This window comes from Lobosporangium transversale (genome assembly GCF_002105155.1).
Source record: "Lobosporangium transversale strain NRRL 3116 chromosome Unknown BCR41scaffold_8, whole genome shotgun sequence".
Classification (NCBI taxonomy): Eukaryota; Fungi; Mortierellomycota; class Mortierellomycetes; order Mortierellales; family Mortierellaceae; genus Lobosporangium; species Lobosporangium transversale.
Genome location: NW_019028986.1, coordinates 351,483 through 364,206, shown reverse-complemented (window position 1 = coordinate 364,206; position 12,724 = coordinate 351,483). Strand labels below are relative to the sequence as shown.

The following is a 12,724-nucleotide window of genomic DNA, read 5'->3' as shown; positions in this document are numbered from 1 at the left end:
ATGACTAAGGATATTGGGTATATTTATTTTGTTACTATGGTGGTGATATGGTGGTGATATGAAGGGTTATAGAGCTCGAACTAAAACAACCTTTTCTCTCATTCATATCTAAAGAACTAGATGTATATAACTATCATGATGAGGATGCGCCCTGATAATATGTCATAAAAGCTAACCTACTGGCTGATAAAAAAAAAAGAAAAAAAGAAAAAAAGAAAAGACTGCTAAAGGAGGCCAAGATATCTTTTTCCCACACTTATTTTTCAATTGTCAATAAAAAGGGTTTCGGATTAACTGAACTTGAAGTGAAGTCATTAGAAAAAGTAAAGCAAATCTTCCCCCCTGCTCTGCCCCTCTCTCCCCCCTAAAAAATAGTATACTAATTGAGTTTGATTCTTAGTCCACATGTACAGTCGTCTTTTTTTTTTTTTTTTTTTTTTTGCATTGTCTGGGGTTTTTCCACCCAAGCCAGCCAGGACATCATCTTGCATGCATTGCTGACGAAGATCCGCCCTTTTTTTTATTTTTCTTTTTCATGCAGAGGACACATTCACTTTGATATATATGTATCTCTATCAAATATTGTGCTTACGTTTTTCCAATAAGATCAATGCTTTCTGACGCCCGCAAGATGTGACTTTGTCCATTGGGAAGAAGGAAAAAAAAAAAAAAAAAGGAGATCCTTTAATCTCGCGCTTCTACTCTTTGGCCGTTTGTGCGCATTTTTTTTTTTTCTATGCCTTCATCACTTTGGCTGAATCGGCTTCCACTTTGCCGATGTCTGGTGTCCGGTGTCCGGTGTCCGATGTCCGATATCCAATGCAAAAGAAAAAATAAAAAAAAAAAAAAAAAAAAAAATAAAGACACGGTTTCAGAGACTACGTTTATTTTTACTTCTTTTATAATTCAATGTGTCTCGGTAAGATCATCAAGGAAGCTGTTGAGCCAACATATATATATGTTATATATCACATGCACGTTAAGCGCCAGTTTCAAAGAATTGTTCCATAGCCAAAGAGATTCAGGTTATAATAAAACTAGATCAAGAGAGCAGAGAGAGGAAGGCCCTTTTATGATATTTTACATCAATATTAGTTATTTCAATAATAATGCAGGCTGTACGGTCTTGGCATAGCCTCGATCACAACAACAAGAAAGAAAAAAATATGAAAACTGCCGTTTTGCCGCTCGATCAAGGTAATGCTGGCTCAGTTTTTTTATTTTTTTTTTTATTTTATGGCAGTGTATAGAATATATATTATTCAATCCATCATGAACATGAACATGATGGAACCCATTTCCGAGGAAACGTTACACAAAAGTGGGGCGCTTTCTTTCATTGGTCAATCGTTTAAAATAATTGTAATCATATCACGCGCAATGAAAACGAGGATTGGACCAATGAAAAAAAATATATATATTATTACCTTATTGAATTAATTTACACAACAGATGACATGTGTAAAATTGCATTTCCCTTTTCTGCGCCATATCAAGGTTTTTGTAAAAGAAAAGAGCAATGGTAAAAAAAAAAAAAAAAAAAAAGAGAATTCTAGGTTCGAAATGCGAAAAGAAAAGCGTAAAGATGTATATGTTGGTTGTATATAAATGTAACTTTCCAAATATGTCAAGTGCATGCGTCTGGGGTATGGGGTCAGTTAAACAAGCTTATCATTATATAACGTCTTTCTGAGATGTTCTGGGCTTTTTCAAAAAAAAAAAAAAAAAAAAAAAGGCTACGGTTATAAAACAAATGTCCATGTACAGTTAAGCTTGTACTGTATATATATGTATGAAATATACACATGGCATAAACATTATTAGCTTATATTAATGACGCTCTTGTATAGGTAGCTTGTTGTAAAATAATAATAATAATAATAATAATAATAATAATAATAATAATCGAAAACCTGTTCTTGGAGGCTCAATGCCATTTATGAATCAGATGCTTAAGGCGAAAAAGTGAATAAACTACAACGATGAACAAAAGAGAGTGAGATGCATCCACGCAACAAACATTAGAAGAAGAAGAAAAAAAAGGCCCTGAGAATGCTTAACTTTGACCTAATCATTGCGCCTATTTTCTCTTTCTTTTAGGACGATGTTTGCACACATGCCCTCAAAATTGTTGTTTAGTTTCCATGCGGACTCGAGGTAGACCGGATAAGGAAAAGCTTTTGCTGCGTGTGAACATATAAAGAAATATTGGTTCACAATCAAAACTGTGTTTGTTGCACAGTGTTTGTTGTGTTTGTACGCCATTAAAAAAATTGCAATGTAAGTTGATCAGGAAGGATGTTTTGGCCCTTTTGTCAGTTGTAGTGCTATAGTCCGTATGAGAGTACATCTATACAATTGACATTTTGTCTTCTTTGTTCTAATATAGCCTTTCTAGAAATCTGGGGTATATATTCTTTTCTATAATTCTATGCTTCTATGCCTTCTATACATGAATGGAATGTAAGTTGAAATCAGATCTGGTGGGCCGATAGAAATGTTAAAGGAAATATAGTTCTTATTCCAATCCCCGCTCTGCACCGTCATGTGCTTCTTCCAATGGTTCCTCCAATCCCAATGCAGTACTTTTTATCTTTTTCATGTATCTTTCTGTCATATCTGCTCTGGGACACTCACATAAAAAGAAGGTTTTATTTTATTTCATCTTTTTTAACAATGATCATTGATTAAGAGCATATCGGAAAGAGGGCAGCTGTCAAAAACGAGATTACACCCTTAGTTTGTTTGACGTGTTTATGCTCAGTACTTTTTAAACTATACAATGTCATATATATTGATTCCTCAGAACTAAATTTTCAGGGGATATGGAGGACACTAGGGGGTTTGGAAATGTAAAGAGGTAAGACAAGATAACAGCATTCAAAAAGAGCTTGTGGGGGGAGGTTAACAAAAGGGCCAAAGAGGGAGGGAGAGGGTTTTTGCGATCAACAAGACAAAAGGCATCTTTTATTCTCACTCACTAAAAGATGTACATGTATGTATACACAAATGGGAAAATACTTTTTATGGGCAAGATCAAGGTATTCTTGCCATTGTATATACCCTATTTTGTGCTCAAGGTTTTATTTCGCGTTGTTTTTTAATTGATTCGATTCGGATTCGGTCGATTTGATTTGCGCAAACGAATGAGAAACCTCACCACTTGAGCTATTGTTGGCAACGAATCAGTTGGTCTTTACTCTCTTCTACTACTGTTGTAATCAAATCGTGACAAAAGTGAAAAGTAAAAATAAGAATAAGAATAAGAATTAAGCGAGCGTTCTTATTGACTCACGAATCAGTAATTTATTATACTCATTGTTCTTTTCTTGTTTCTACTTCAAGATTGCAAGGGATATGAATTATGAGAGACATTGGCTTGAGGAATTACTGCATAGATCCTTCTTTCTCTTTCTTTCTTTCTTTCTCTCCCTAGGCCAATCAAAACTAAAAACCTTTTGCCCCAAGGATCAACTTTAAAAAAAAAGTGAAAGAACAGGTGAGGCTGAAAGAAAAGAGGCATAAAGGCGAAAATACAACATGCAGTACTCTTTTTTTTTTTTCTTTCCTCTGTGCTCATGTTTGTTCGATCAAAAAGTGTGTCCTGAGAAAAGTGCTGTTGTACATGTATATAATTTGATCACAAACATTTTTTTTTTTTCGAATAGAACGTCAACCCGTTCTAGACAAAGGAGAGAGTAGGCTCAAATGATACAAACACACATGCTGCTTATCAATAATGCAAATATAATAATTTTACCTTATTCGTACAATAGAATTCATTGTAGTAACTGTATTTAGTAATAGCAGCACCGAAGACAATGGCCAATAGCAGCACAGGAGTAAAGGCCAATAGCAGCACAGGGGCAAAGGCCAAAACACCAAGACGAAAAAGGGCGATTGTCTGTTCACACTTGTGTTGGCCTCTATAGTCTTCTGGCAAACTAAAAAACCTTCATTCCCAAGTAAACCATTAAAACAAAAATCCATGAGCCTAGCCCTTTCCTAATCCAAAAGTTTGTATGGTCGTAGCCTGCTCAACGTCTTTTCCCATAAACATCATATAAATAAAGCTGCAAACCCCCTCCTCTTTTTTTTTTTTTTTTATCCTTTTCTCCTTGACTTTGTTACTTCTACAAATCCATACTTTACCCTTCCCCTTCAATAATCATACCTCTTTCACTCTTCCTTCCTTCATTCCCATCCATTCTTGTCTGATCGTGTCTTCGATCCTATTCTCTCCACCGTATATCACTCTTTCTGTTTTCCATCTTCATTCTCATTCTCACATAGATCATACATATATACAAATCACATCATGTCAAAAGAAGAACATCCTTCTGATGAAAAATATCAGGTCGACCATATGGAGGATGTGGCTCACCATGAGCTGGCTCCAGAACAAGAGGGCTTGAAGCGCGACTTGCGTCTCCGCCACATGATCATGATTGCTGTCTCTGGAACCATCGGTACTGGTCTCTTCTTGACTTCCGGAAACACAATCGCTACTGCTGGGCCCGGAGGAGCCTGTAAGTCTTTTTTTTTTTATTTTTTTTTATAGAACCCACGAAATATTAATGCGGCAATGCAAAGATGGCAGTGCTAAAAAAAAAAAAAAAAAAAAAAAAAAAAGCTGAATGCTTACATATTTGCCTCATACCCCTTTTTTTTTTTAAAATAAAAAATAGTGCTCGCCTATGCTTTGATCGGTCTTTGGTTGGTTTTTGTATGCCAAGCTATCGGTGAGATCGCCACTCTTCTTCCTCTCCCCGGAGCATTCAATGCTTGGGGTGGACGTATCTTTGACGAGGCTTTGTCATTTCAGATGACTTGGATGTACTTTATCAACTGGGCTTTGACTATCCCTGCAGAATTGGCTGCTGCTGCTGTAATCGTTGATTTCTGGTTGCCTGAAGATTCTACGTTCCCACCTTGGGTTGTGCCCTTGATCATCATTGTCGTCATGGTCATCATCAACGTCACAGGTGTGAAAGCGTACGGTGAAATTGAGTATTGGCTCTCGATCCTCAAAGTCTGCACGATCATCATGTTCATCGTCTGCGGTATCTTGGTCAATACTGGTGCTATTGGTGGTAAGCACTATGGTATGGATACATGGCGTGTGGATGGTGCTCCTTTCAAGGGTGACTTCTTGACTTTCATCAAGGTCTTGGTCTCTGTTGGTTATGCTTATGGTGGTTCCGAGATGACAGGTGTCACCGCAGCCGAGTCCCGCAACCCCCACAAGCATGTCCCCAAGGCTGTCAACACTGTCTTGATTCGCATCGCCTTCTTTTACATCATCTCAGTCTTCCTCTTGGGCTCCATCATCGATAACAATGATCCTCAGCTCATCAACACCACAAAGTCTGCTGCCACAGCTCCTTTCACCATCGTCTTTGCTAAAGCTGGCATCAACGTCGCAGCCAATTATATGAACGCTGTCGTCTTCACCTCCATCTTCTCAGCCATCAATTCCGACTTTTATGTCGCCACTCGCATGTTGTTGTCTCTCTCCCGTAACGGCTGGGCTCACAAGTCAATTGGCTACACCAACGGGCGCGGTGTCCCATTGGTCGCCTTGGCAATCGTCACTGCCTGCTCCTGCTTATCCTTGATCACCATCTTTGTTGGCTCCGGTGTAGTCTTCCAATGGTTCGTCTCCATCATTGGATCTATCATCTTCCAGTCCTGGTTGCTGATCTTGATCCTTCATTTCCGTTTCCGCTACTGCTGGAAGAAGCAGGGTCGTGCTGTCAGTGAACTGCCTTATGCCTCTTGGGGATATCCTTATGGTAACATCTTGGCCACGATCATCGGTGCCGGATGTATCATTGCTACCTGCTACCTCTCAGTCCTCAACCCACCTCAAAACCCTGGTGATGGCGCTACAGAGGAACAGATGGCTCTTTTCAAGAAAGGCCGTGATGAATATGCTCAGGGTCTCTTGGGCGCTTGGTTCCCATGGATCATGTCTTCAATCTTGTTCTTGAGCTACAAACTCGTCCACAAGACAAAGATGGTTAAGCCTGAGGAGGCTGACCTTGATACTGGTCGCTTCATCCCCACAGAGGAAGACTTGAAAGACATGCAGGTCAAGGCTCCTCTCTGGAAGAGGATTATCAAGTTTGTGATTTAGACTATATATCCATCGTAGAAAAAACTCATTGTAATACCTGTATTTATTATCCCCCCACCAAAAATAAATAATATTGAAAAAAAAAAAAAAAAAAAAAAAAGCTTCTAATGTTTAACTTGAACATTGTCCCCCTTTCTATTTGCTTTCGTGACTACAATTCAGAGAGAAAATGCGTGTAACCCTGAAGTGCATTCTGGAGTATTTGCTTTTCGCCTTGGACGCAGAGGCCTCCATAGTACAGAGGGCCAGATAGTTTAGCCTGATTAAAAAAAAAAAAAAAAAAAAAAAAAAAACCAGTAATTACAATCATTAGTAAATCGAACCAATAAACAAATAAAAACAATAGCGCAAAAGAAGTAAAAAAAAGACATACTTTCTTCAAGGACTCAAGGTCCTGCTCTGCAGTCGTCTTGTCTGTCACGCCAAAGGTATCAGCCCGGATACGGATCAAGGCAAGAATAGCCTTTAGAACCGCCCGGCGGACTTTTTTGGACTTGACATCGCGAGGTTTGAGTTCTGGTTTTTGAAGAGCCTTCATCGTTACCTTGGCATTGTCCTCTTCATCACCTTCTTCATCTTCTACTTCCATATCCTCGTCTTCGCTCTCGTCCTCGTCGTCATCATCACCATGTTCTTCTTGCTGACGACGCCTGAATATATCGCTGAAGTACTCAGTTGCGATATCCATATCTTCCTTGACCTTCTTAAACTGATTCTTTTCCATGAACAAGACGTTCAGAAGCATCAGCAGGCGGTCGTCTACTGAACCATCATGCATCATGTACATGAGATCTTTAGGGAAGCCCTCTTCATCTTCATCTTCTTCATTTTCTTCATCCTCCTCACCGTTTTCACTCATATCTTGTCCTTCATCTTCTGTTTCTTCTTGATCTTCATCATCAATCTTCTGCTCCTTGATCTGGCTCTTCTTTTTGCTATTCTTGAAATGCTTATGTTTCGCATCCACTTCCTCCACTTCCTCTCTTCCCTGTTCCACGCCATGGTCATGCATGTGATTGTCGTCGCTATCGCAGCATCCACCTTCATGTCCATATTCATGATCATTATCTTCATGCTCATCCCCGATGAAGGCGTCTTCATTTTCCAAAAACCACTCGATCCTTTCTTCTACCAACGTTTTATCTTTGATAAACTGCTCTGCAGCCTGACGAACCATCTCTAATTGAATCGTGACTGTATCATGAGCATTATCTTCGACTGCAAAGCCGTACTTGCTAAGAAGGACCTTATTGGAGTAAGGACCATAATGGCGTGTGATCTCTTCACCCTTCTTGACTGGATAGTCCAAGATGATGTCGCAGGTATCGTTGATAATTTCTTCATCGTCTTCATCGTCTTCATTGTCTTCATCCTCATCTTCCCATTCTTCTTCTTCTTCTTCTTCTTCTTCTCCTTCTTCTTCTTCTTCTTCTTCGTGATCATCACCATCAATAGTATCGTCATTCTTGGTGTGATTCTTCTCGGGTTTCTTAGCAATATGTAATGCCTCATCTTCGTCTGGCGAGCCAAGAGCTTCTTCACTATCACTGTTGTCATTACCATGATGATTGCCACCAACGAGATTAGGCACTTTATCACCATCACCATCATCTTCAAGTTCTATATCTTCATCATCATCATCATCATCATCTTCAGAGTCGTTACTTTCCTCCCGATGTTCACATACCAAATTGCCACAGATCTCACAAACATCTTCGTGTGTCAAGTAGTCAGCATTAGGCATTTGATTATGATTGATTCTAGATGAATAAGCAAGAAGAAAAAAAAAAAAAAAAGAAAAAAGAAAAGAAAATAGTGGTAAGCGTCAAAAAAAAAAAAAAACTGAATTAAATATGAATATCCTTTTTTTTTTTTTTTTTTTTTTTTTTTTTACAAGTCTGCAAAGGGAACAAGAGCAGAGATATGAAAGTTGTCGACATCCATGGCGCGCGAAGAAGCATGCTGTGTCATAATTTTGAATGCCTCAAAGGTAAAGAACTTGGCCTTGACTTGTTCCGTGAACACATCTGGATGCCGATTGATGAATGGGATTACAATGGAGTCATAATCATCCTGCATATCTTTCTATATAGAAATAAGAAAAGGAAAAAAAAAAAAAAAAAAATGTTGGTATTGAGATTTCTCTTTTTTTTTTTTTTTTTTTTTTTTCTACAGGATCAAGGCTCTGGAGGAAGAGAGAGACTTACAATGTCAGCTTCAATATCATGATAGGCTTCACAACACTTCATCATTTCACGAGCATCCTTAGATAAAGATGTGGCCATTTGAGGTGGACGTTTTACCAACAAAGTTAGATAAGGAGACCAAGGAGATCGATGTTGTTGAGACATTTCGAACATACATCCAATGACCAGGCCAATGTAACCTTCAATTTCTTCATCTGATAACAAGTTGGCAATGCCTGTCGTTTCAACTGATAAGACAATTGACTTTGGGACCTTGACCACTTTTTTTTTTTTTTTTTTTTTTTTTGTATAAAAGAATGGAAAAAGAAGATGGTATTGGATCAATTATCAATAGGAAAAAAAAAAAAAAAAAAAAAAAAGATTATTGTGATCAATGTTAAGTGCTAATATTAAAGCCAATGCTCTGTAGTTCCACAATTTCTAGGGCGAAAGCTAAGAATTTAGTCCCCTCCATATTTATACCTTCATATCCTTCATCCAATTGCTTCTTTGCATAAACACCTAAACCATGCTTGCCCTCCTTTATTTCGATCGCCTTTTTATCCCACAGAATTTCATTCTCCTCCGCCCAAGAAAGAAACATTGATATGTCCTTGGAAGACATTTTTCTTTTTAAAAAAAAAAAAGGCTAGGTATATTTTCTGCAAATGCGAATGAAGGAAGGAAGGAAGGAATGAAGGAAGGAAGGAATGAAGAAGTCTGGAGAAAGTAGAGGCAAAAGTGTTTTTGGAAACGGCATTTTTTTTTTTTTTTTTTTTTTTTTTTTTGGGTAAGAGTAAATAAATAAATAAAACACACGTGATGTCCATTTGTTACTGGGCAAAGCGAATTTTTATTTTTATTATCTAAATGCTATATTATATAGATGTTTTTTATTTTTTTTATGTGAACACAAAGAGATCGCGTCCTTCCTGCTTACACATACTATTCGCTCTCTCTGTACCCACGATTCTCTGCAGCTTCAATAGGTCATACTTTGTAAACAGGGCCGTGCACGACATGGCTCTGTCCTCCAATCCATTTGCAGCTGCATGTTTCGACCTAGATTTCTCACCTCCGCCACTTGCAGGTAATGCCAATAAATTCAACATCTCTGGATAAAACTGTGGATGGTCTGGCAAGCCATAGAACGTCAAATGGAAGGTACCTCGGATATTATACCGTCGGAAATAATGAAATCGCTCCGTGTACAACAAAAAAGCAGCTTCACCATGAAAGAAACTTGAACGAGCTCTGGATACATTCGCAGTGGATGTGTATTCACAAATGGCTGCAAATGAGTATTTGTTCTCAGAGAAGTAGTTCCTCAGTCGTACGAAATCAAAATAGGAGGGAATAAAGATCATAGTATGAGTCTGTGTCACTGCTGAACGACGAAGTTGAGGCAATGTATGGTTGATAAAATATTGAAACCGATTATCATCCGCTTGAGCGAGCGTTCGAGTCTCGATCCGGTTGAAACTCTGCTGAACAAGAGGCACTACGTCGACAATAGTGCCATGTTCGTAAGGTTGAGTGATCTTGAGCTTGCCCGCCACATTCTTGGAAAATTTTTTGAAAAGTGCATTGATCTCTGGAGTCAAGTAGTTGGAAAACATTAATGTTTGGCGGACATATTTAGAACGTCCATCCAAAGACCAGTTCCGGACTCTGGAAAAGTCGCATCCATGTGCATTCTTTGGAATCAAGTTCATGTGCTCGAAAACAGTCTAATCGAGGATAAAAAAACAAATGATCAACAACCCTTCGAATACGAAATGTTTGAACTTGGGATACCTTTCCCTAAAACTTTTTTTTTTTTTTTTTTTTTTTTTTTTTAATTTTGAATTGTTTTTTATCCTTCTTACCTCCAGATGGTCCCAGTTCTGCATAAGCATGTCATCCGCTTGATCAACAATGACTACTTCTAATGAGGATAGGAAATCGAAGTCTCTCTTTTTGTCACCCTCCGCTCCAATAACGGTCTTCAGGCCCAATGGTGAAGCCAAGATGATATCAGCCGAGTAGAAGTCCGAATATAGCTTCAGAGTCTTGCGTGTAAACTTTATGCCAACACGAAAGTGATCATCAATGTTTCCTTTAAACGTCTCCAAAAAGTCGGCTAAAATAAAGAAGAATTATCAAATTAGTCCATGATCCTCATTGTTGATGCTGAAAGCCGACTTTAACAGACTTATTCACGTGAATGCCCTTAATTTTTTTTTTTTTTTTATACCTGGGCGATCTTGTTTTCTATTATGATCCTCTAATTCTTCATCAAGTCCAAATTCTTCAAAGAAACGTTTCTTATTGTCCTGCTGTGTTGACCCACTCAAAGCAATTAATGACTCCACTACATCCACCACTGTGTTCTTATAAGGCAAGATGATCAAGACCTTAGGCCTTGTGAATCCTTGATCCCTATACTCTGGAGGAGAGGCAGAAGATTCTGTATTCTGTTGATAGCGTTGTAATTTCCCAGAATTCTTGAGAATACGATCGCGAGTTTTCAAAACATGGTTGAGTGCATGCATCACATAAAGGTTTCGAATCTCTTTTGAGTTTTCCATGCTACGATTCGTAAAGAGGATGTCCCTGTATTCAGTAATAGGTTCAACAAGTGCCTCCTGCAATGGTGAAAAAAATTTTGATGTCTTTGAAGACGCTATTTCGAGTACAGATTCATTCACAGCAGCCCAATTAGGTTGAATACGTTGCTTGACCTGTCGATTAGAGAATTAGCAAGTTATTGTGTTAAAACCTCCATATGTCCTTGACTCCAGAACGTAAACCTTGTAAGATTTTTTTTTTTTTTTTTTTTTTTCATCTGGCCCAGAAAGAAGAAAAAACTTACTGAAAGAGATTCCAAATCTAGTTTCTTGCTCTTTTTTGACTTTGTCTCCTTTTGTTCGCCCTTGACATTATCAGTGTCGAATTTTTCCACACGTTTCAAAACAGGATCTTCATAACAGATGCTCTTCCACTGATTGCCAGAAAGCTCAATAACAGCCACTTTAGGCGCCAACAAAGGTGTGACCATGTCGCTGAAGTGGCGGTCAAAATTATCCTCTATAAATATGATAAAATAAATAGTATTATGAGTGGCAAGCCTTCATGGCGCAAAAAAGAGGGAAAAAAAGATACATACTTGATTTCATATAGTGTTCTTCCTCATCAGAGTCATCGGAACCTTCCCGTTCTTCAGCAATGGCTTCACGATCTTCCTCATCAGTTCCTGCATCGTCTTCTCCTTCTCCTTCTTCTTCTCCACCCTGTTCATGTACATCGTCTACGTCTTGGTCGTCCATATCATCTTGATCATATTCATCATCCTCAACATCACTTCCTTCCAGAGCCTTCAAATAGTCTTTTCCATGTTTCTTAATGAGTGCCTTTCTTTCTGCTTCTGTTAGCGTAACAATCTCTTCCTCTTTAACTTCCTCATCTCCCTCCTCCTCCTCCTCCTCCTCCTCCATATCTTCAAGTCCTTCTTCCTCGAGTTTCCTTTTCTTCCATTCATCCTGACGTCTGCTATTCTTTTTCAAAATCCCAACTAGTTTGTTAAATGCGGAAGGTCGATTTAATTTGTATTCGTCTTCCTCGGGTTCATCATCTGATTCCGCCGCCTCACGCTCCCTTTTTAATGCTGATTGATAATCTAACTCTGATTCTTTGACAATTTTGCGGAAGGATCTATTATGCACATATATATACAAAATCAGTTAGTACGTCAGAAGCTTTAGACCTACTTTGAAAAAATAAAAATAATAAATAAAAAATAAAAAATTATAAATAAAAAATGGAAAAAAAAAAAAAAAAACCTGTTCCGTATGGGTGTTAAAGCCGCAAGGCCGCCTTACCCTACACGATCATTCTCATCTTCATCAAAATCCTTTGGGACCAGCTCTCCATATTCCTCCATCATTTCACGTTCCTTCCGACTGAGTTGTCCAAATTTCTTGGGCGCCTTCTTATCAGTCAATGAAGTGGTTGTGCCCCGTCCAGAGACTTTCCCAATAGCTTTCCTGCCACCTCCGCTTCTACCCGCACCACCACCATTACTTCGTTTGTTGCCTTTTGCCATTAATGAAACTCTCGTCTTCGGGGGGTTTTTTTTGTTAATGAACGTAGAAAAAAAAATATATAATAAAGGAGAGGGACAATGGCTCCTTTTTTGAATTCCGAACTTTGACTCGAATTGGAAATTGAAGGCGATGGTGAGGATGAGATGGTTGAATGGTTGAGTCGTTTGTTACCAAATAGCGTCCGTCTGCTTTGTATGTCCTGGAAAAAAAAAAAAAAAAAAAAAAAAAAAAAAAAAAAAAAAAGGCAGCTGTGTTTACACAACAATGACTGTGACTGCATATTTTGATCAATTAGAACACACCAAAGAACTTTT

The 12,724-nt window shown here is 38.4% G+C and overlaps 3 protein-coding genes across 3 annotated transcripts; 1 reads left to right on the top strand and 2 right to left on the bottom strand.

Moving 5' to 3' along the window:
• Positions 1-4,119: 4,119 nt before the first annotated feature.
• On the top strand, positions 4,120-6,197 carry BCR41DRAFT_319486 (amino acid permease-domain-containing protein). The gene is made up of 2 exons (XM_022021353.1): positions 4,120-4,529; positions 4,689-6,197. Exons 1-2 carry the CDS (start codon positions 4,319-4,321, stop codon positions 6,137-6,139), a joined length of 1,662 nt encoding a protein of 553 aa, XP_021883847.1. The 5' UTR covers positions 4,120-4,318; the 3' UTR covers positions 6,140-6,197.
• Positions 6,198-6,240: 43 nt separating this feature from the next.
• On the bottom strand, positions 6,241-9,056 carry BCR41DRAFT_384686 (hypothetical protein). Its single transcript, XM_022027602.1, has 5 exons — positions 8,809-9,056; positions 8,347-8,606; positions 8,034-8,224; positions 6,513-7,899; positions 6,241-6,398 (listed from the first exon to the last, which is right to left on the bottom strand). The coding sequence occupies exons 1-5, from the start codon at positions 8,948-8,950 to the stop codon at positions 6,291-6,293; spliced, it is 2,088 nt and encodes a 695-aa protein (XP_021883846.1). The 5' UTR covers positions 8,951-9,056; the 3' UTR covers positions 6,241-6,290.
• A 141-nt stretch (positions 9,057-9,197) lies between these two features.
• On the bottom strand, positions 9,198-12,605 carry BCR41DRAFT_319484 (hypothetical protein). Its single transcript, XM_022021352.1, has 6 exons — positions 12,186-12,605; positions 11,474-12,018; positions 11,180-11,394; positions 10,562-11,048; positions 10,194-10,447; positions 9,198-10,055 (listed from the first exon to the last, which is right to left on the bottom strand). Exons 1-6 carry the CDS (start codon positions 12,407-12,409, stop codon positions 9,228-9,230), a joined length of 2,553 nt encoding a protein of 850 aa, XP_021883845.1. The 5' UTR covers positions 12,410-12,605; the 3' UTR covers positions 9,198-9,227.
• Between the last annotated feature and the right edge of the window lie 119 nt (positions 12,606-12,724).

Bases quoted from the DNA above. Each gene is read 5' to 3' on its own strand.
- BCR41DRAFT_319486 (XM_022021353.1), top strand. From the start codon at position 4,319: ATGTCAAAAGAAGAACATCCTTCTGATGAAAAATATCAGGTCGACCAT. The intron at 4,530-4,688 runs GTAAGTCTTTTT...AATAAAAAATAG, and splicing joins TGCTGGGCCCGGAGGAGCCT to TGCTCGCCTATGCTTTGATC.
- BCR41DRAFT_384686 (XM_022027602.1), bottom strand. From the start codon at position 8,950: ATGTCTTCCAAGGACATATCAATGTTTCTTTCTTGGGCGGAGGAGAAT. The intron at 7,900-8,033 runs GTAAAAAAAAAA...TTATTCATCTAG, and splicing joins CTTGTTCCCTTTGCAGACTT to AATCAATCATAATCAAATGC. The intron at 6,399-6,512 runs GTATGTCTTTTT...TTTTTTAATCAG, and splicing joins ACCTTGAGTCCTTGAAGAAA to GCTAAACTATCTGGCCCTCT.
- BCR41DRAFT_319484 (XM_022021352.1), bottom strand. From the start codon at position 12,409: ATGGCAAAAGGCAACAAACGAAGTAATGGTGGTGGTGCGGGTAGAAGC. The intron at 12,019-12,185 runs GTAAGGCGGCCT...TGTGCATAATAG, and splicing joins GATGAGAATGATCGTGTAGG to ATCCTTCCGCAAAATTGTCA. The intron at 11,395-11,473 runs GTATGTATCTTT...TCATATTTATAG, and splicing joins AGAACACTATATGAAATCAA to AGGATAATTTTGACCGCCAC.